We start from the raw sequence: 22,858 nt of genomic DNA, 5'->3' as shown, positions 1-22,858 counted from the left end.
TTTCTGGTCTGCTGTTCATTTCCCAGGCTGTTAAGATTTGGTAACTCTTGAAAAACCTTTGTGCATTCTTGAAAATGCTTTTTTTATGCTTTTTTTCCCCGTTCTTTTTTTTTTTTTTATGGCAGCTGTAGGAATTGTTTGTCATACAACAGTCTTCCATTACTCTCATAGAGTAGTATTAAGATAGCCTTAACCTAGGCAACCTTAACTTAAGCAGTGTCACGTTTTTGTTTTCCCTTCACTCTTTTTTGGAGAGTTAGAAAGCTGTCCCCATTCCCTGCTCTTTAGTTTATTATCTAGTCAGACGTAAGTGGCAGATAAGACCTTCTGCATCCTTAGTTTGAGGAACAAGCAGTTTCTTGCATGTGTGCTCAAAACAGTAACTTTAGCACAGAAGAGATCTGCTCCCTGTGGTGTACTTGAATGAAAGTGTGGCTATTGTGCTTGCTGCTGATCTCAACATTCCTCAAATGCAATCAATAATATTCTACTCAGGTCATTTTAGGGATTGAGCAAGTGCTATGAACTGAGCCTGCCACGCTGGGCTGTTTCTCACATGATGCTTGTCCTTAAGCACCAATGAGTCTGAGGTCTCATAAGGATACTTTTTTTTAAAACCCTTAGGATTAGCCTAAATTCTGCCTGTGACCATTTTAAGCAGTAGAATAGCTTTTGAATCTTATTATTTGGAGAGAGTGATAACACAGGAAAGATGGGAAAAGCCTAGAGTGTCTCCAAAAACTAGTATTGACTTTTTAACAATAAAATACGTCCTGAGACCAAATATGCTGTTTAAATGTAAATACCATTTCCATTTTCAGACTGTCTTTTGCAGGTGTATTTGAAGGGATTTGAAATGTACTTGTAGATGGAAAAGAGGCTATTGACCTTGAAACTATGTATGTGTTAGGAATAATGTTTGCCCTCCTTGAAATCAGACTAGTATTCTCTGAATGGGTGCTCAAGACCACAAGTCTGAACAGTGGTTCACGTGGCATTCAGTGCATAACTCAATCAAGACTGACTGCAATGCTGTTTCTCAGGAATCATAGATTATTGCCTTATTTTCATCCACCATGGTTCTGAATGAATCAGTGACAGCTGCACTAAGTACTACTTTTCTTTGTTCTGGTGTGGACTTGATATAAAAGGACAAGGTTTATGCGGAGAAACGATGTCTTTTATTACATGGACTACTGTAGTCAGAAAAAAATCCCAAATATACAGGGTTTTCAGCATACAAGCACTTTGTCGAGGTTAAAACTGAAGTAACAAATTTTTGAATCCAATAACTGTTGAGAACAATTACTGTAAGTAGTCATGTTATTCTGTTATGCTGTGCAAGTGAAAAGACAGATGATGCTTATGAAGTTGGAGATGGTTGATGTTAACAAGGGAAAAGATGATAAAATGGTTATTTTATAGATTAAAAGAGCTAACAAATCTAACATTGATTCAACAGCAGCATACATCTACAAACTTAACTTTACACAGTGGATGCAAACCCACCATGTAAAGTGCACATGGAAAGCCCAATGTATTCGCTGTGTGCCAAGCTAAGTGTACAGGATGGAAAACTGATCTGCTTATGTACAGCAAGTTGGATGCATTTGGGACATCTCTGACTTGCTGCACATGTGGGATGATCAAACACACTGCAGATGTAGTGGCTCACTTCTTTTCAACACCAAAATGTCATTCTCCATGGGATCTCCTGTTTGTAGTACTGCAGTGTTTATAGAAATGCTGTAAGTCTGAGAGTGAGATTTGAAAGTATTAGAGGAACTGCAAACACAAGGCCTTACTGGACCTCTTGGATCCCAGCTACTGCTGAATGATAACTGTAAGCCAACAATGTCTTTCCCAAAGCATTCATGAAGGCTGGGAGAGCAGGGTTTAGTCTCAATGAGGATGGGGCTGTAGAACCACAGAAACAAATAATTTGTGGCCATGAGAAAACATAAGTAGAAATGTTGTAGTGACTGCAGTAGGACACAGGGAGGAAAGGAGAGAAGTGTGGTAGATAAAGAAACATATACTGAAGTTTAGGTTGATAGACACAGATTTTTTTATTTTAGTAAAGGAACAACTTTTAGATATCATTGTGTAAATTCCTGATGTGGCAGTGGACTCTGTTTTCTTTTTGTAGTCCAGAGGAAAGCCTGGTTCCAAATGTTCACTCTTACGTTAGAAAACACCTGAAACCATATAGGAACTTTAACCATGCAGAGTGTTAAAACATTTTTCTCACTGGTGTCACAGACAGGTTTTGAGATGCATGTATGTGTATCAGTGAGTGAAGGAGCACACAACTCTTTGAAAGAAAAATGCAAGAAAATGGCTACAGTTTGTGAGATATCTCTTTAGTCAAATTTACCATCTTAAATTAGTTGTGTTTTACAGATTCAGGTGTCGATTTTGGAAGTATAAAATAGCATCTTTGTGAGACCAAAACAAACAAACAAACAAATAGTTGTTTCTGTAAAGGGGAATAAATGTGTGTGGGAGTTGTCTGTAAATTAGCTAAACAAATATCTAGGTCCACAAACTAAATTAGGACGTTTTTGTATGTGACTGTTTTCTAAAAAATTGATTCTAAGGAAAAATTTTAAGACTTCAAATGTAATATCTCATTAAGTGAGCTGGAGGGACAATTTCTGCCAGTGCTGTGGTTTCACACACACAATAAATTGGCATAGTGATTTACGTAGAGAACAAAAGAAGTAGTTTAGAAATTTATTAGAAACTGAAGTTTAAGTTTTGAAGAACACAGAGACATCTGAAAGGTGAAATTCATAGATTTTTCATGCTTGCAGGTTTTTATAGCCTCTGGTAATGCATGTCCGTACTCTGACATCACATGTATGTGAAAACAATGTGTGTAATATTTAAAGATGTGTTTTGACAAAGAAAGTATTTCCATCTTCAGAGGTGAGATTTAGCTTTAAAGGATGATGAGCAGGTTCCAGATGTGTTTATTGATTGCTGGGCTTTACTTTCCTTAAGTATTGACAGAGGGAAGGTTTTATCAAGGTCTTTATGATGGGCTTGTTTATAATGAGTAGACATTAGTAGAGCACATCTAAGTGCATATCGCTAACAGATGACTAAAGAGAACATATGGCAGGGAAAAGAAATATATATTTGTCCAACCAGTGTGGCTTGTTAACACTCCCACACTCATAAACTGTGTTTACATGTACTTACAATATTTTGCAAATCCATTTTCAATCAGATAAAAATAAAAGCCAAATAACTTTTTTTCCAATTGGAGTGTCAGGCAAATTTGATTTAGATTTTTTTTTTTTAACGAAGCAATTAAGTGGTTCAGAAGATTTTTACAGTATTTGTTTTGCTTTGGCATGACATCTTTACAGCAGTATACATATTATTTTCATTTCACAGTGTTAAAAGTTTTATTTTTGCAAAATGTCTTATTCTTCACCCACCTGTCTATCCAAGGTCAAGCTACAAGCAATAATATAGATCAGAATGGCCTAGGCAAAATCCTGGTCTTGATCAGGTCACATGGTTTATTTCAACCATAAGGTTTCCCTCTGCTTCTATAGGATGAATCATAGAATCACAATTACACCTACTAATAAACAGTTTGTAAGAAAAAAAGTCTCTGAACAGTTAACCCAGTCCAGCTCCCAGTAGAGTAAAGAAGGTGTCTTGTTATTAATTTAATTTAGGAGGTAGATGAAGAAATGATGGGGAAATCTGTACAGCTCTTGACAAATAAAGTTTCTAATGATCCTGTGATCAAGAGTATAACATTCACCCACCTTTCTATACTGGACAGAACACAATAACATTGTCTTCTCTTGCTGTGACATCTAATTGTGCCTGCCTATCCATATGGCATTATTAAAAAGCAGACAGAGTTTAAAGATCAATTAGGACTGTTGCATACTTTTCAGAAGGAAGCATTTGTGAAGAAAACAGCACAGAAGAGCTGCATTTGCTTTTCATTTTCAGTATATTCCTAGCAAATTTTTATTGAATATTTACATCTGGAGCCAACTATTGTCCTTCATAAAACAGTTTATTCTTGCAATTTAGCTTCATTAAAGTCATAATACTGCTTTAGGATATGATAGACTAGTGCAGTGGGATTGAATTATAAAGAGATTAATTTTAGCTACGGGAGATAATTGACCCTATAATTCCTATCACCCCTAATCCCAGTTCAAATGAACCAGTGTTAAAAGTGGCAATACTCACAATATAGACAAGGTCATGACAGTTAGAATTGTTTTTTACTACCAATTAGATTTTCCCACTTGGTGCATTTGACTAATGTTGTCATAGAAGGGGATTTCAGGCATGGAAATTTCTTTAGAGGCACACAGGCACTGAACTGATGGGCAGTTTGCTGTACATTTCCCAGTATACAGAATCAGAATGCAATTGAGTACTGACCCTTAAATTTGAATTTATCTGGGGATTTAGAACATGTTTTGATCCATGGTAGAATTAGAACACGCTAAATAATTTGAATCTGGAAGCAAATTCTCTCAAAATTCAACAATGTTAATACATGATGGTTCTAGCATGTTTGGAACTGTCTCTTGGGCAATACTACATCAGAGGTGTATTTCAGATGAGGAATCAGAAAAAAAGTGAGGTATTGCCTGAATAGAGGGTTGTTCAAAAACAAATCATGTTGATATTTAGCTGCAAATGACATGAAGGTTTAGAGAAATACAAAGAAGAGATAAATATGATACAGCTTAAAAATTCCCTCAGGTGTTAGTGCCAACTTCAAACATATTAGCATAAGGACTTTTATGAAAAAAACAACAGAACAATGATCCTTTTGCATAACATGCTCAGTATAAGATAAATTTTCACATTTTACTGGTAACCCACCAGCATTTTTACAAGCATTTACAGATTTGAGTTTTGCAGTAAGCTGAAACTGCATGATAAAAAGAGACAGATAATGATAAAAAGTAGATGTATATGCAAGCCTACCTAGAAGGAGCAAAATATACTGCCCCTCCTGTGAAGTTAATCCTATTTCTTTTAGCTGTTTCTTCATTAGTTAATGAGGTCTTAAGTAAAAGAAATAATTAAAGTGTGTTTGAAATGGTGTTTTTGCATCTTTGCCTTTAGGAACTTTTTCAAATATTCATAGAATAGTTTGCCCTTGAAAGGTGCATTAAGTGTGAGTTTAGGCAATAGTTATTTTAAACTTGGGTGGTCGGAAACCTGTAACTGAAATGGCCATACACAGCAGCTAATCACTTTCCTCATTCAGATTCACCACCCTGGCTAGGGTCAAAATGTAAAATAGTAGGGAAAGGCGATGTTTCAATGATTAGGTTTAAAAAAAAGAAACAAACTTCAAGCCTTAGATCACAGATCTGCTAGCACTGTTAGAACTTGGATGCACTTTGTGATCTGCAATTTTAAAAATGAAAAAATTTTCTTCTCTCTCAATTTCTATTATCAGTCTCAGACCAGAAGTAAAGAGCTTGTCTGCTATCTTTGTGAGAAGAGCATCAGTGCACTCATAACTACACCCCATTTCTGCCATCTCCTCCTGTGCCCCTGGTATCAAACAGCATCTCTGTTGACCTCTGGGCAGTGAGTCTGGGATGGCAGAGAAAGGGGCTCTCATCTCCTGAAAGTCTTCTCTTAATGTTGATATTGTAACACATTCTGTTACAAGAGCCTGCAACTGCCAACTCTTATGCCTCTCCTATCCATGAGTACAGGAACTGCTGTTTCTATTTTTATTTCAATATGCTGTATTTTACTTTTTCTTTTACTGGATAAAACAACCTCTTTATTTATTCACAGAACTCCTGAAGGAGTGAAACTGCAAGTGGTGAATTATTCTTCTCCCAGAGTTTCCATTTACTCCATTTCAGGCAGCATTCTTAGAACAGGGCTGCAGTTCTTATGGATGCTATTGGATCTGAGCATCTTCTGGCATTATCTTGTGCATATGGAAGAAAACTTCTGTCCCCAGAGCTCTCCATATATGCCTAGAGCACAAGGCAAATGCATTACATGTCTAGCAGCTCTTTAAATGCCTTACTGTAGATGCAGGAATATCATCCTGCACCTGAGCTCATAGATCACCTGAAGGCTGTGGTTTCTTAAGTTGCCAGCCACAAAGAAGAAATTCAATGCAGTGAACAGTGTCTCCATGGTATAGGTGACTAACAATTCAGTGAAATCTATTCTGGAAAAGTTTCAAAACTGCTGATCTTTCTGTCTCAATTTCCAAATGTTATAAAATGGTTACTTTATTAATTTCCAGCTTCATTATTTCAGTTTTATCCCACTCTCCCTTTTGTTGAATTTCTACTTTGTTGTTGTCTTCTTTCTGTAACAACCACCACAGCAAAAATCAATACCACATAAGTTCTTAGATTTTTATTTGATGAATGTAAAGCATTTGCCTGTTATGTTCTTTTTGCCATAAGGACAGGACACATAGGGCATGTTGACAGCCAATATTAATAAGCTTAACAATGATAGTAGCTGTTACTTAGTACAATTTTAGGCTGTGTTAAGTGAACTATAGGGAATAGTAATGCTATCCTTTACAAGAATCTGAAGTCACAGTTGCATTCAGAATTCACTGAGTATTTTTTATTGTTTTTATTTTCCAGGTGATTCATATAACAGGCCGGTTACGTCTGAGAGTATCGCTGTCACACGGACGGACAGTACCCAGCCAAATCATGGGACTTGTTGTCGTTGCTCATGCTTTGCCACCTCCTACAATTAATGAAGTCAGGATTGACTGCCACATGTTTGTCACTCGTGTGAATATGGACCTCAATATCATTTACTGTGAAAATAGGTACAGCCTTTATGTCCTTTATTTCTTTTTTTCAGTTGTGGGTATTCTTTGTTCCATGGGCTTGGCAAGAGGTTTTGAAATTTTGGACTCTTGCAATGTCATCCTGGTGCTGTATGAGAGTATCAAATTCACTCTCACCATCACCACCTTCATTTTCATTACATTCTTAGAGGATAAAAGTAAATTAAAAACTATAAATTGCAGGATATCTTGCTGGAATAGGGGAAGATACCCAGGAAATATTCCTCTAAGCTATCTCTGCTTTTTACAATCTTTCACCGTCCCTCTCGGAGGCAAGATTTGGGGCTAGACAGACGTTGGTCTGACCTGTATGGCTGTCCTTATGCTCCCCCATCCTCTCCTCCACAAGTTTTTCTGCATGGAGTTTTAAAGTTTTCCATTTTTGAACTAATTTGCAGATTACAGCATATCATGCTCAGTGTTTAATGGAACAGAAGCACAGATGGCCTAGATAGTAGGCTAGAGAGGTGGGATCTGTTGCAGTTAGAGGTGGGAAAACTGTAGAATAAAATTGGTTAAGGCCATACTGGGAAAGACAGCAGGGAAATGGGAACAGGTGATGAAGAGTTGGTTGGGGGGGCTGTTTTCGATGTGATAGTGATGAGTGGTCTCAGAAGGTGAAAGAGATTTAAATTCAGCTGCCTGCTTAAATTCAGAGCCTGGGTGCTGCTAGCACCGGGGCTCCCTGTGCAGACCCAGCAGGGCAGGACCTGCAGCCAGGGCACATCCCACTCCCAGAGGGGAGCAGGGCAGCTGGGAGGGCACAGGGACAGCCCCAGCCCCTGGCACGGGGCACCTCCCTGAGGACAGGCAGTGCAGTGGGCTGGGGTCGAGTCAAGAAGGCCCACAGCCAGGCAGGGCTCTGGGGAGCTGCAATGGCAGGGGCTGCCGTGGGGGTCTGGGCTGTGGTGGGGTAGGGGAAGGCCTGGGAAGCAGAGGGGCTGATCAAGACCATTAAGGCCTCAGAAAATAAAAAGCCTCTGGAAAATTAAAATATAATCCAGGGAATAGGTATGAAGAGCAGAGTGGAAATACCTGAGGAGGAAATTACAAGTAATAAATTTGGGTGCATTGATGGAAGTCTGAGGTATGGGGGAAAGGTTGGAAAGGAAGAATGCAGCCAAAAGACATTTTGTGAAGGGGACTTATAAAAAAGTGGAAGGAACAAGATGACTAATGCAAGGTTTTCTCGTGGCAGCAACCATGGCATTTTATGAGTGGAAGCTCTCTTTTATGAGCAATCAAAATTACTCAATCATAAAGGAATACCTATGATCAGGATAGCACATCAATATAAACTTCTGTAAAAAAGGATAAACTCAACTGTTTTCTTGAATTTGGATCTTAAACAATTTAAAATAATCTTGGATTTCACTTGTGAGGATATCTTTGCTGCCACGTTGCTGTACTGCTACAATACTTTTTTTATTACTTGACTATTAGACAGAATACTTCATCTACATTTCCAAAGCATTATCTAAAAGTCAATATATTATTCTCATTTTTAAGCTTGGAAAAAGTGCTTCATGGAGAGTGGCTTGCACAAGGTCACAGAGAAAGTGGATAACAGCATTAAAGTTTGGGCTTTTTTGCCTGTTTCTCTATCCAGTGAGCATCCAGCTGCTGTATAATCTGGCAGCTGGCAAAAGAGCTCTAGGGATTAGGAATAGTAGGACCTAGAACAAAACTTTTTCCTAAGTCTTTGGTTTCCCTATGACCTACCTAGGTAGTAATGGATAGCTCTTACCATTGCAGAGTTTTTCAAAGCTCTCTGCAAAATGAGTTGCTGGTATCTATCCAGTTCTAATGAACATATTCCCTTTTAACAAAATCACCTGCACTTACTGTTACCTTTATTGGCAATCTCCACAAAAAAAGCCAGGAATCAAATAAATGTGAAAAACGAACAATTCCATCAGGTCAAGTATATGAACTTTTAGGCCAAGTTAGAAAGATTTATTCTTTCTCTGCTGTGAGTTTGGCATTTTTATGAGCCCTAAATTGTATATGTGGGTTTTTTTTAATTAAACATTTTTCTCAAACCTTCCCTTTATATTCATGTAGCAATAAAACTTTCAAATGCTTGAGAAGGCACCACTGAAAACTGTAAAATGCATCAGGTGAGGTGCACTGATAGGAAATCACACAGGAAGGGCTATAAGACATGGTAAACTGTGGTAAGACAGGAAGAAAGTGTTGATCTTACTAATGTTTTTCATTTTTTAAGATGAAGGCAATATTATGAAGCAACTTTTCATTGTTTGCAATGGAAATTTATCTCATGCTAATGCAGAACGCATATGGTGGCACTTGACTGTTGTAATAGTTCCACTTTAGGCCCCTGTGTCACTGTTAAAAATAGTTTATAAAAGTAATTTCAAATAGTAGAAACACTTCTGCCAGTGCTGGGAGGTGAATGTGAGCTCACTGAGGCAGCGGCATTTCCAGTCATGGAAAATGAAATAAGACTGACAGAACTTGGATTTCATAGTAGCTGCAAAGCAGAATATAACTGTAAAAACTGGAGGAATGGAAGAAACAGAAGATGGGAAGGAATTAACTGAACAGCTGATTAAAGCTGTCAGATTAATTATCTGGGTGTTTGCCAAGGCTGTCTCTGAGTCAGGGAAGTTGGGATCTCTCTTCTGGGATTACAGGAAAGGAGATAAGTATCCCATCCTGAATATACGGGCTTGACTCCTGGCACTTGCGGGCAGCTGCAAAATTCTTTGTGGTGCTGCAGTAAAGCAAGCACAACATTGACAAAAACCAAGAAAAATGGATTCATGCTGGGCAAGCTGTAAGCACTATTTATGGAGCAATGGGGAGTTACTGGCAGCTGCAGGGAGTATGGAGCAGAAGCCATGCCACTTAACTGCAATGAATGCTCACAGTGGACCATTGGATCAGCAGGGGTGAGATCAATAGTACTCCTAGTTTTCCAAGTGGTTGCCTGCTTGCAGCGGCAGTGCGCAGGAGTGACATTACTCAAGTCTTTGGGTCCATCATGTTCCTTTCCTCTCAATGAAGAGATCTGCTTTTGGAATCCTGGACTCAGTGCACAAACTAGCCAGCAGTTAGAGACAAGATCTGTTAGCTAGTACACTGGCTATTACTAACTATTAATATTTTTCTTTGAGAGTGTAAAATATGGCTGTAAAATTTTAGATCTTCTGAGACAAGATCTGTTAGCTAGTACACTAGCTATTACTAACAATTAATATTTTTCTTTGAGGGTGTATAATATGGCTGTAAAATTTTGTTGCTGAAAACATGGCATGTTAATCTGTGTCTATTTTGAAAATGTAGGATTTGTGTCATCTAAGCTTCACCATCTAGTCTAAAATAGTCTAGGATTTCCTTATTAGTCAGTGGAGTGTGAAAAGCACCTGCAGAGGACAAATCATCTCAGATGGTGGTAAATAACTAAAAGCAAAATGAAGAGACTGCTGCTAGAGTGCATTATCAGTCTGTGTGTTTTCAGAGTCAACTGTTGAGGACTGGAGACCATTTGGAGAGAGAAAATAGCCCTGTTTAATGTGGACTGTGATACCATATCTGCTAATATGTGCCCAAAAGGAAATAACCACATTGAAGAGCTTTGGCTTGTTGACCATGACAGTGGTTATCAGTAGTTCCTTCATGTATGCGGAAACAGTCTTGTGTAGCAAGCCTCAAGCCTACAAATGTGTGCACAATTTCAGCAAAACACATATACCTACCTTTAAATTTCAATCCTGTCCTGTAAGTCAGTGGAACTATTGACATTCTCAAGCAGAAGCATATGCTTATGTTTTACAGGATGAGGTCTCTGTCGTCAATAGAATCTTATCCTACACATCAACTTGTTACTTTATTTTGTCAAAGGACTTGGGTGCCACAAGATCTGTCTCCTAGCAAGTGCTCTAAGATATACTATCTATACTTTATTTTCTCCATGCAAATTATTTCTTTTCTGTCTTTAGTACCTTTGATATAAGCATTTGTGTCCTATTTGATGGAATTTCTTTTGCTTCTGGTCTTGGTGTCATTGTTTTTCCTAGTATCTAATCTAAACCTCTCCTGGCACAACCTAAAAAAACTTGAGGGATTGTGAATCTGTTTCCACAATTGCCTTGACATGTTTGTTATTTTTTATCCCTGAAGACCTTGCACCAACATGCTGCTGCAGAGAAACAAAGTCCACCTCCTGAGTCAAATTTACCAGAGGGGGAAGCAGAATGATCATCCCCTATGTTAGCCCTGTGAGCTGCAGCACCCGCAGCCCGGGTACACCACAGGGCAGTGGCCTGCCTGGAGACTGCCCCTTTCCACTAGGCCAGCAGGGTGGGATTTCCTCTCCCTTATCTTATCATGGAATGTGCTGAGGTGAAAGGGACCCACCAAGATCATCGAGTCCAAGTCCTGGCCCTGCACAGAACACCCCAAGAGTTACACCATGTGCCTGAGAGTGTTGTCCAAACGGTTCTTGTACTCAGACAGGCTTGGTGCTGTGATCACTTCCCTGGGGAGCCTGTTCCAGTATCTTGAAGCAGAGCCACCTTCTAATAGAAAGTACACAGTATTGGGGCCAGAAAAGAGACAGCAAAGTGTGCCAGTGAGGTGAGTGTAGACATGGGAGCAGAGACTTGGGTTCTGGTTCCTGTTCCATTGACAGTTTATACACTTAGTTTAGTATAAAAAGTAATATACAGTCCAGGGGACAGGAACATTTAAATCTTAGGCTCCCTTCCTTCCAGTGGGGCAGAGATCCCAGGTTCTTTGCTTCCCAGCAAATAATTCTCTGTGCAACCAAAGTGGGAGAACTCAGGAGGGTGGGTAGGGAGTCCCAGTGCCACACTTCGAGATTTGTCTTTATCCTGGTGAACTGTGCCCTCTCTGAGAAGTTAGGAGAGGTGCTTTTCAACTGTGGTTTGTGATAAACATTAGACAGATATCCCCTGATGGGTATCCCATATTTGGCTAAGTGCTCTAACTACTATGCAGTTTTTTGAAGGTATATGTCATTCAATGTGCTCTGTCATGAAAGTGGTAGAAGGCTGTTTTGGTTTGTGCTAAACTTGATTTGACAAATTTACTAACAAATTTGAGTTCACCTGAATGATCTGTGAAGTTTTTTGTGTCTGTTTCGGGGTTTTTTTTACTGGGGACCAACCACCAGTACTGCTGTGGTATTGTCTGATGCATCCATTCACCTTCAGTCTTTGTGGTCTGTGCATTCTCCCTGCTTCAGACACCCAGGCAAACACAGCTCTTCTAGCCAGGGTCTCAGTGGATGTGTTCGCCCCCTCTGCCTGCTGGGAACCCCTCAGACCCACAGCAATTCAGTTTCTGGTTCAGGCTCCCTACTGGCCTCCCTCAGGATCACACTACAGTTGTTTCAGCTATCTCATTATATCAAGATGTTCATTGTTTCTTACAGCTCCCTTAAATGGATGACAATTATATGTCAAAATTGCAAAGTGGGCTTAACCACAATCATTGAGGATTATTTCAAACCCTAAAAACATTATTCTATGTCTAGAAAACAGACATAGTTTTAAATGCTTGTGTGAGCAAGACATTTTCCAATTTTCTTTTTAATTTCTGTGCTGTGTTTAAGGACGTTGACACCTTGACAGTCCATGGTACAAGTTTACACACACACACAGACACAGGCGCACAGACACACGCACACAAAGGTCTGTGGAATAGATTTAAAAGTTTCTATGTGCAATAAACAACAAAGTCCCAGTTGAAAGGGACCAGAGTGAAAGCTGAGCTCCCAAATGAATTAGACTAAAAAAGATAACACCCTGAGGCATCTGTGTGTCTCAGCATTTAAATTATATCCCTTGAAATATCAGTTTGGACTTGGTGCCAAGAAATGGTTGAAGAGCTTTTTCATGAATATACCCAATAGAAGACCAATCTGTTGAAATGAAATGTGTCTCTAATCATTTGGTATAAACATAACATGTTTCTACTTTATTATGTAACCTTGAATCATCTTAGTCTTTTAATGAGGATTTTGGATTGTCACTAATGCTTTACAATTTCATGGAATTATATTGTCCTGGCATTATGCTACTGGGAGAATATGTACTAGAATTTAATTTTCCACTTAGTTAAATGGATAAAATAATTTCCAGGTTTCTTTACAAAAATGTCTTTCTTTTTTTTATTTTAAGGCCTTGTCTCATTTGTACAGATATTCCATTCAAATTAACATAATGCTGAAAAAAAATTTAGCATATTTCACTTTCTGAGTCATTTGGCAATTATTTTATTCTTTTCTTTCTTGAATTATAGGCTGTATGTTCTTTTTCCTTTTTAGGATTAGTGATTACATGGATCTGACCCCTGTAGATATTGTAGGAAAGAGATGTTACCACTTCATTCATGCTGAAGATGTGGAAGGCATCAGACATAGTCACTTAGACTGTAAGTACTTCCATTTTTGTAAAAATAATCTGATACAACAGCTGATTGCTCCTAAACCATTATTTATATTCCACAACTGGGATCTTCATCTTGCACTTGCTTTTTTTTTGTCATAGGATTTCACAGAGGATGACTTAAATATAATTTTTGTGTGATTTATTTTAAGCCTTCTTATAGACATATAAGATCATTTACATATGTGGAAGTAAAGCATTATATTTGTATTACCAGCATTTATAGCAGCAGTTAATTTACATGTTCTGTGCATTATTTTAATCCTTAAAAAAGGTATTGCTTAACTGAGAAACTCCCTCCCTGGCACAGAATAGAAGCTCCTGCTCTTTGAGGGTTTTGGTTTTTTCTGAGTCATAACATGGAGACAAAATCTGCAGCATAATTGGGATTTCACCAGGTTTTTCGATACAGAACTGAGCTACAGCTGTAGTGGTGCTTTTACCACTCTGCATGTAAATATCTACATGGCCCCCATCCTTATAGCATCTAAGTCTCTGTTATTTGCACACAGGTAGTGTCTGATTAGGATTAGCATAACAGAAGTACAAAACTGCTGCAAAAGACAAACCTTACCAGAGAATATGTGCAATGTCTGTGTATGGGGGAAGGGAGGTTCAGCTTGATTCCTTGTAATTAAGCTCTTTGTATCCTTCTTATTAAAAGCCATAGGGCCTAATTCTTTTCTTGTTGAGATCTGTTGACTTCAGTGATGGGGCTCCTGATTTACCCTTGTGCAAAAAAAGACTTATGCCCATAATCTCTAATTTATCTGTGCCTGCAGTGAAGCCAGATAATTCTTTGGAAGTTTCAGTGACTGACTGCATTTATGATTGACTGCAATGTTTTTCTTAATGTAGAAGACTATCTGCAGACTGCTTCTTAAATTCAGTCACAAATTCTAAAAACTCCTCTCCCCCTGCATCATGTCCTACTAGCATTTCCTAATAGAAGGGCAGCAGCCCAAATGTAGCTACATTTAATTAGATTTTACAAAAACATGTGACTACAATAGAAGGCAGTAAAAAATGTTCTGTCCCAAATTACTTAGCTCAATCTGCAAGGGAAGATAGGAGGATAACTGACCAGAAAGCAGGAGAATAGGGACAGTTTCTATGATAACACATGGCAGCCAACAGCAGTATTAGGCTCTGTAAAGATTTCAGAAGTTTCTAGAATGTAAAGTGCATTTGGTGTAAGATCAGGGAGATATATTTCTGCAGAAAAAATAAAACCAACTATCCCAAAGCATAAACAAAGTAATTTTGTGGCATTTAAATTGTAAGCCGTTAATATCTAGGAGAATATGTGTGTTGCTGAGAAATAAGGAACAAATTCAGAAACTTACTTGGTGCTCTTGCAACTGGAAGTCAAAAATGACAAGTTGCACTTTCATTGCAGTATCTGACCAAGGAAATAAAAGATATTTATGACTCAGATTTACCATACCACCTGGCATAGATGAACATCCCATTTAAAAAAGACCTTAATCTTCTGAATGACCACTTCTCTCTGAAATAGAATATGTTTTATGAAACATTCATCTTTGGGAAAATTAGAGATCCATGCAGACAGTATGAGTGCAGTGTGGTCCAGTGTATAAGCACTGGGCTAGGACTCAGGAGATCCCTGGAGACAGGAATGACTTCTAGAAAATCACTTCAGCTTTCTGTGTTCCTGCTCTCACTGTATGTCCAGTTTAGCTGATTGGATTGCAAACGTTACAAACACTTTCTCCTGCTACCAACATCCAGCACAGTGGGGTTCACAAACTTGGCTATGTGGCTATACCATAATTATTCTTGCTAGACTAGTTTTTTTCAATAGACAAGGCTGGTTACATCTTTTAGGTATATTTGTTTTCTTGCCTTATACAAACAAGATGCTCATAGAATCATTTAGGTTGGAAGGAGCTCTGGGATATCATGTGGTCCCACCTAATGCTCCAAACAGGATCAACACTAACTTCAAGCAAATTTTTTAGCGCTTTGTCTACTTGGTGTTTAAGCAACTCAGATTCTCCACAACTTCTCTGAATGACCTGTTCCAGTTATACTAATAAGGGTGAGTTATCCTCCCAGTGGTTTTGAGGTTTTTTTCTTCTATCCATTTGGAATTTCTGTGTTTTGGTTGTGCAGCTCATGGCTCCATCTTTGCAGTATGCTCCTTGCAGACATGCTGCTAGGTTCCCCTGAAGTCACCTCTTCTTCAGGCTGAACAAGCCTGGTTCCACAGCCTTTCCTCACAGAGCAAGTACACCAGCCCCTGGGTGTCTTGACAGACCTTTACTGAGCTCTCTGAAGTTTATCAATACATTGATATTAGGCTCCTATGGTAGAAGCCTAAAATTAGATTCCAGATGCAATTTAAAGAGTGACGAGTGAAGGGGGTAATGATTTTCTGTGCTCTACAGGCTGTACAATTTTTTGGACAACTCTGCTGATTCATACTTAGTTGTTAACCAGGACCCTCAAGTCCCTTTTCACAAAGCAGCAACCCAGCAGCCTGTAATAGAGCAAGGAATCAGTCCATCCCAGATACAGGACTTTGCATTGTCTTTTCGTGTTCAAACTCATGCTCTTTATGAAAGATCTTCAAGTTTAAATTAGTCTTGGGAATAACTGGGGAACTACATCTGCCAACTATAAGTCCTGCAGAAGCCAAGGTGGTTCATATCTTTGCCCAGAAAGTTGTTCAACTTACTAGTATTTGAAAAAACAAATTCTACAGAAACCAAGAAAAAAAATGTAAAACACCAAAATATTTAATAGCAACTTGTCAATTATAGAAAATGAAATTCCAACCAAATTAGAAAGAAAAAAAATCTTCCTGGTTTTGTAAAAATAAAATTAGAGCTAAAATTCCTGAACTGGGAAACACTGGCTGTAGAAGGTAAAACCCAGCAGAATCAGTTCCCCAAAACAGAGAGCACAGGATATTTGCCAGTACAATATAGGAAATAATTTCTTGAGATCACAACGGAAAAAAGCAAACAAATTTTAAAAAAAAGCAGTACTGTGCAATATTTTGAAGACTAGCTGGAAGCTAAAGTAATAGATAGAAAACACTAGTGAGAAAACTAAGCAGGACTTGAGAAAGCAGCAAACTGAAAAGGTTCTGTTTGATGGAGAATGCAACCAAAAATACTGGTTTATTTTTACAGGAGATAACATAATTTTTAATGATTAAAACAAGAAGAAACCTAAATTGCAATTGTAGATTTAATGGTAAAAGAAATACAAACAAAACTGCTATTCTGCCTATTTGCTGACAATGTATCATAAGGAAAAAGTAAGACCACTACATCCTGCCTTCTCATCCAAGATATTCAAAGACATCAAAGAGGAAAACAAGCAAAGAAGAAAACGTTGCACAAAATCGCACAGAAAAAAAATCAAGAGGGCTGCTGTTGGCTTCAGATCATAGCAGCCCATTAGAAACTTAGAAAAACAGGCCTTGTTAACTCTATATCGCAGATAAAAGAAGACAAAAGCAGTTTAAGGAATGTGACCATAACAAGTATAATTGTGGAGAAGGTCTGCAAGATTATAGCAGTGACAACAGACTTTTGTAAAGGAACTACTGCCCTAATGAAAGGTCAGTTATGGTCAGTGGAAAAGCTTTCATTGTCTTCAATGGACATAGGGGTTATGTCCTAAAAAAGCAATTTTTTATGGACTAAAATTCTGACCTCAGTGAAGTAAATAGCAGAAATTCCATTAGTTTCTGTGGGCTCAAGATTTCTTTTAAGAGATTTGTGTTAGTTATACGTTGATGCCCTTGTCAATTAATAAAACAACATTCATACTCTAACTACATGTGTTGCATTTATAGCAACACAGTAATACATGGTGTGATAACATAAGATCTTGAAACATTATGTTTTTCCAAACAGAAATAAAAGTTTATGGTAGTTGTTTCTATCCTGTTTCATTCAAACTTTGAATGATCATGCTTTTTCGCAAATCTCTCAGCCAATTTTTTGGTGTTACAATTCTACCTTATTGAGCTCTTTCCTGTTTTATAATTCTTCATGGTTTCTGAAGTTTGGGAAACATTTCATTTGTTCACCTCCACCATGTTTGTTGAACAAATTGCTGGTAGGATCATGACAGATAATGCTTAGCAGAAATCAAGTCTCTCTCAGAGATCACTGTTAAAATGTTCTCTAGTCTAACAGCCTGTACATATCCAGCATCATGGCCCAGCTGTTGGTTTAGCTCACACACAGAAACTGGCTAAGCTGCAACAACTTCTGTTTGAATCCAAACCCTCAAAAATTACAGGTCTGGTTGTACCCTGGCACAGAGTCTCCAATCCTAGCTCTGTGTAACAGAGCTCTTCGTTAGGTTATGTGGCATGAAAGAGTTGTAATTGAATGTTTTATGTTTCTCGTTATGCATCTGGAACTAACATCCTACAAAGACCCCTCATTGCCCAGTTTTATTTTACCATTTGTAAGAATGGGGAAGGTGATAGGATCATCTCCATTTACTTACCTCTGTGTGAAACCATTGCAGGACTGAACTACATGTCAAGCATAGGGCAGTTTGTACATTTTCACCAAGCCATGAGTCCCTCATGAGTAGAACTACCCTTGTTCTGATGACATCAATGACAAATATCCCTGAACTTAAAACTAGCATGATATGTTTGATGTCAAATCAACATCAGAAATCAAGCAGATTAATAAAATTACTGTTATATCAGGTCTTACCACTGTCTGGTAAACTCAGCAAGGGCAATTGCTGCTCTTGGGAGTACAATGCTGTGCATATGTGCTTCCCCGTTTTTGGCACTGTTTTCATTCAGAAGTCTGTAACAGTCCTTTTTTGAGAAGTTCATTGCATGCTAAGAATGAATGGATGTCATATACTGTAGGAGTATACATCTTCCATTTAATTGTAAAAAAATTAATGGTCTTCATTGAGCACCAAATATTTGATATTACTATTCAATGAAGATCATTAAGAAAGCAGCAAGGAAGGATAAAAGTCAAGACCTCTGAAGGCAACCCTTAATATACTTTTGGGAAAATATACAATGACATGCCATGATTTCACAATTAATATTTTCTTTGCAGGAGCACTGTCACACGTATATACCAATTGGTATTGGTATATAATATGTGCTTTTTCATTTCAGAATCCTAATTGAGGTCTAAATTCAGAAACCTGGCTCTGACAAGAAAGATACTGTTGTCATCAGCTATTGCTTAGAAAATATCATCCTCTTTCTTCAGGATTTGATTTACAGGTATAAGAAATACAATTCCTCAGGAACAGTGAGCCAGGGCAGTTCATTTCCCTTAAAGCAAAGGTCTCTGATGAGTATGTTGGGTAGCACTCCCTCTCATCTACTTTATCTGGTTTCCAGTGGTTAGAATAATCCAGTCTTTCTGAAAATAAACTATTCCACATTCACCTTTTTCATGGCTCCCCTATTTTTCAAGGAATATTACCCCCTCAGTCTGCTTTTAAATCAGTTATATATTCACGATTTCTTTTATGTATGTTCAGTAGAAAAAAATCTATTGCTGTACAAAATATTGCTTAGTGGTTTAGCCTACCAGCTGTAGTTGAACTAACCCTTTTAACTTATGCACATCAGTTATAATTTTTTATTCTCTTAATAACCTCAAACACATGAAAAACAAATAGAACGAGTTGATAATTTCTAACAGTAAAATACTTCACATATTTTGCTATCATGCTGTGGAATAACTCTGCAATGTCAAGTAGCTCACAATTAGTAAAACTGTAGGGTGAAAAAAAGAAGTGTTTTGATCCTGAGGAATTTTTATCCTAATCAGATCGAAATTTCAATGCTCTTGTAGTGCTTAATATCTTCAATAACCAAAAAATTCAAACTGATTCCAATGTCAGGTTTTACATTCTGGGACTGAAATAAAATGCTAAAATATACAAATGAATCTCATGTTTGTACAAGTTTATTATCGTCGCTGGAAAGCAAGATTGATTCTAAATTAGGCTGATGGAATGTCAGAGGTTTAGCTATTTCTTTAACTAAGCCCAACTGGCATCCTGATGATAGCCTACTGCATGTTGTTTTCAAAGTATTGCAGAAGTGCTGGTCTGACCACCTCTGTCCATAGCATGGGCCTGCAAAGATTTCTGTGTTGGACACTGGAACCCTTAAGTCCTTTTGACTGGAGATAGTAGTGACAGAGCAAGATGAGGAAACAGGAGATAAGAAACTGGACAAAATGGAAGCATGTAAAGAAAATATTCTTTTCTTTTCATACAAGACAAAGAAAGGATCATGGACTTTGGTTTTGGCACATGCCTCGTGTTTGTTTTTCACTTCTAATGAATCTTAAGAGATGTACACCTACCCAAGAGTGTGTATTTGTCAAGTCTTTTAGCCATGTTTTGAAATCTTGAAGTTGTTGTGTTTGCTCCTGCAAATTCTTTTTTGGGTTACATGAGATATTGGTCTGTCTAGCTTAATTTCATCTCTTTTTTTAAAAAAAATCCAGGTTCTTTATAAGGGAGGAAACAGTCTACCACAGGCAATTATGTGTCCCTTGTACCCTTGCTTTATACACTATTAACTCATGGCTGGCTCATTCCTTACATTCTTGTGTGTGCAGGACAGTTGTTACTATTGTAATATTTGGTGTTTTAATTATCCATTAACCACAAAAATACTCAGAAATAATTTTTAATCTCAAGAAATTTCTAATCTTTGTGGTATTTTGTGCCTCAGTTTTTCAAATGCAAATTTTGTTCTATTGGACAAATGTTTTCTAAATGTAAAGTAGATAAGTGCTTATCAGAAGCATCTTTTGGACAGTAAACAAACCAGAAAACTCTACATAGATTAAGCTATTTTAATTGTTAGCTGCTAAACCTAGTTGCAGAATTATGCCTTCTGTAGCTTAGCTAGATACAGTTACTTTGCAAGATGCCTCAGATAGTTTGCATCAAAACCCCTTTACCTTAATTCCTGATGCTATCTCATCTTCAAATTAAATCTAATGCAATACTGGTTTAGTATATTCCTATTTCTGTTTGTAGGCTTTCAATTGTGTCCTCCATAGCTCATATTCAGTTGAAATTTGCACCTAAAATCCCCTATTTTCACCTTAAAAGTGTACATAATACCAGCTGTATAAATACTGCTGCTGCATTAAGGGGTTATAAAGGTTGAGCTCTGACTTCTTCTGGTAACCTCTGTGCTTCTCAGTTTCTTTGCTAATAATTTTCTGTAATTTTTTTTAAGTCTTCTTGTGCTCAAAATTTTCAACCCAAAGATGAATTTATATTTTGATCATGTTCTTATCAAAATGTGGTAAGATAATGTGGTAAATTTCAGAAGCATATGTTAAATTGCAAAGCCATGGGAATAAAAGATATTATTGTACACATCCAATAGCTTCACCTTCATTCTCTCCACCAAACTATTTCTGTGCCTTTTGCTAGAGGATGTAAGTATATGGCATTTTTAAAAAAGACAGAAGGACTTCAGTCACATATCTTTCTACCTTCATTGCTGACATTCTCTCCAAGATTACTGAGACCAGAAGTTTCCATCATCTTGTAGCCTAAATCAGAAAGTGTGTTGCCCCACTGAAAATCCAAGGATAGATTAAGGATTTTGTTTGTAGTTTATTAGGCTGTGAAATACCCCATCCTAAAATGTCACTATGAAGGTATGATGAAAATGTTGCAGACCTTTCCAGGGTTTTAGAAACCTGTTGGTGCTGTGGGCTATTTCTCTTCTTTTTTCTTATTCAAAGGTCTGGACAGCTGACCTTGTGTTTCTGAGGGAGACAGTTTTCAAAGCGGTAAGGATACGCAAACAGTATCAGTAAACTGTGTAGCACATCAAATGTGTGACGGTGTGGCAATAGGTCTTATTAGCACTTGTTTGAAAGAACCTGCTTAAATCACCTGAGGCTTTCCCATCCACGTGTTATGTGGCCAGTGCTGGGTCCATGGTTTTGATGCCTGATAATTTATGAAGCGAGTTGGGCTGGTACAGGACTTCGACTCAGTGGGCTTTTGGGAATGCCCTTCAAAACACCTGAAGCCTTCTAACCAAATGTCCACAGGTTCCTAAGTATTGCTTCTGAGACCACAAGACACATAATTATTCGAAAATTCTTTTATTTTTATTTTACAATTTGTTTGGGGCCAGGGGCAGGGGGGTGTTAGCATTAAGCTATCTTTTCAAGGCTTGTGTACAAAGGAGGAAATCCTTGTTTTGTTTTCACTTTTTAGAAGTCGTCTGCTATAAAGGGACAGTATACTTCAAAAATGCCTGCTGTCAGATATGAGATGGTGATGAATCTTTGTGATGGTTAGAGGGAGTTTGAACATTCAGTTGAGCCATATCCTCATGATACTGTGCTCTGGATGCTTTTCCTCTAGAAATTAGGCTGAGGAAACCCCTCACTGCACTCAGCCCAAGCACCCAAACAGGGACTCTTATCCCAGAAAGGAAAGCTTCTTTAAAGGGATCCTGTCCCTTGAAAGATACCATCTTTAACCTAGGTAGTTCAAACATAAAATTAATATTGCTGCCAATCTGCTTCTATGAATCTTCAGTCTCTTTTCCTATTTTTAGGAGATGTAGTTTTGTATAGTCTGTGGATACATTTGGCATGGAAAGGGTTATATTCTAAAGTCATTAATCTTACATAGGTTGTCGTATGATGGACATTAACGTCAGTAGAAAGATGGAGGACAGATTTAAGTTTCTTGAGTAAGCAGGGCCAAATTTCTCCTCTGATGTTGAGTTTTAGTAGCTACGGGCAAAATTTGGATCTGGGATTTCATTTTCCCCTACAGTTTGAACAGAGAGTTCATTAATGATAATGGAAGTTCTGTCTGAAGTTGCTGTTCAAAGCAGGCTTGGGTTTCTAAACGACCGTTTCAATATTAGCAGAAGAAAATCACTTTATGGCAGGATTGAAGTCATGGGGAGAGAGACAAATCATGAGGGAAAGAAAAAGTTAAGAAAGAGAGAAGAAAAACTAGAGAATCCTAGGTAGAAAAATCTACTGTTCATTTTTCAATCCAGTCTGTCATAAAGTAAACATATAGTTAGTTTGTTTATGTCAATTTTATCTATAGAACCCACAGAAAAGTTTTCTCATATGCATGCCATAAGCTTCCATTGAATAGTGCATCTAGTAATACATTGCATCACATTGGATCAATACCTACAGAATGTTTTTAAATAAACATCCTACCTAGAACTATATAGTCTTGTTAATATTCATGGTTATGCGTAATTATAAAGTTGTAATTTCAAATGTTGGGCCATGGCAAAATGGTGTTAGAATAATCACAAAAAGGAGAAGGGAGGAAAAGTGTCTCTGATGTTCAAGTAGGGGATGATGATTGCCACAGCGCTGGGAAACATTATTTTTTGTGGGTTTGCTGAGTTTTAATAAATTTGCACTACTGTTGTGAACTGATGTCATGTAAACTAAGAACATAGGTTGATTTTAAATGAAACATCTTCCTAGTCCTAATCTGAGATAATTCGCACATGCAGTATACAAGGCTTTCCTCGCTGTATTTGGCAAGCTACAAACTTTGATCC

The 22,858-nt window shown here is 37.8% G+C and overlaps 1 protein-coding gene across 8 annotated transcripts in view; it reads left to right on the top strand.

Annotated features, from left to right (window-relative positions):
* Positions 1-22,858, top strand: part of NPAS3 (neuronal PAS domain protein 3) — a 603,379-nt gene that overhangs the window by 564,055 nt on the left and 16,466 nt on the right. For all 8 annotated transcript variants that reach the window (XM_085061917.1, XM_085061915.1, XM_085061916.1 and 5 more), the window contains 2 exons: positions 6,633-6,826; positions 13,164-13,270. In XM_085061917.1, the coding sequence (XP_084918043.1) occupies positions 6,633-6,826; positions 13,164-13,270 (301 nt within the window). The remainder of the gene's footprint in view (positions 1-6,632; positions 6,827-13,163; positions 13,271-22,858) is intronic.

The sequence above is a fragment of the Lichenostomus cassidix genome, chromosome 5, assembly GCF_008360975.1.
Source record: "Lichenostomus cassidix isolate B80296 chromosome 5, HeHo_3.0, whole genome shotgun sequence".
Classification (NCBI taxonomy): Eukaryota; Metazoa; Chordata; class Aves; order Passeriformes; family Meliphagidae; genus Lichenostomus; species Lichenostomus cassidix.
Note: the sequence above shows the minus strand (reverse complement) of the source record. Positions and strands in the feature narration are given on the sequence as shown.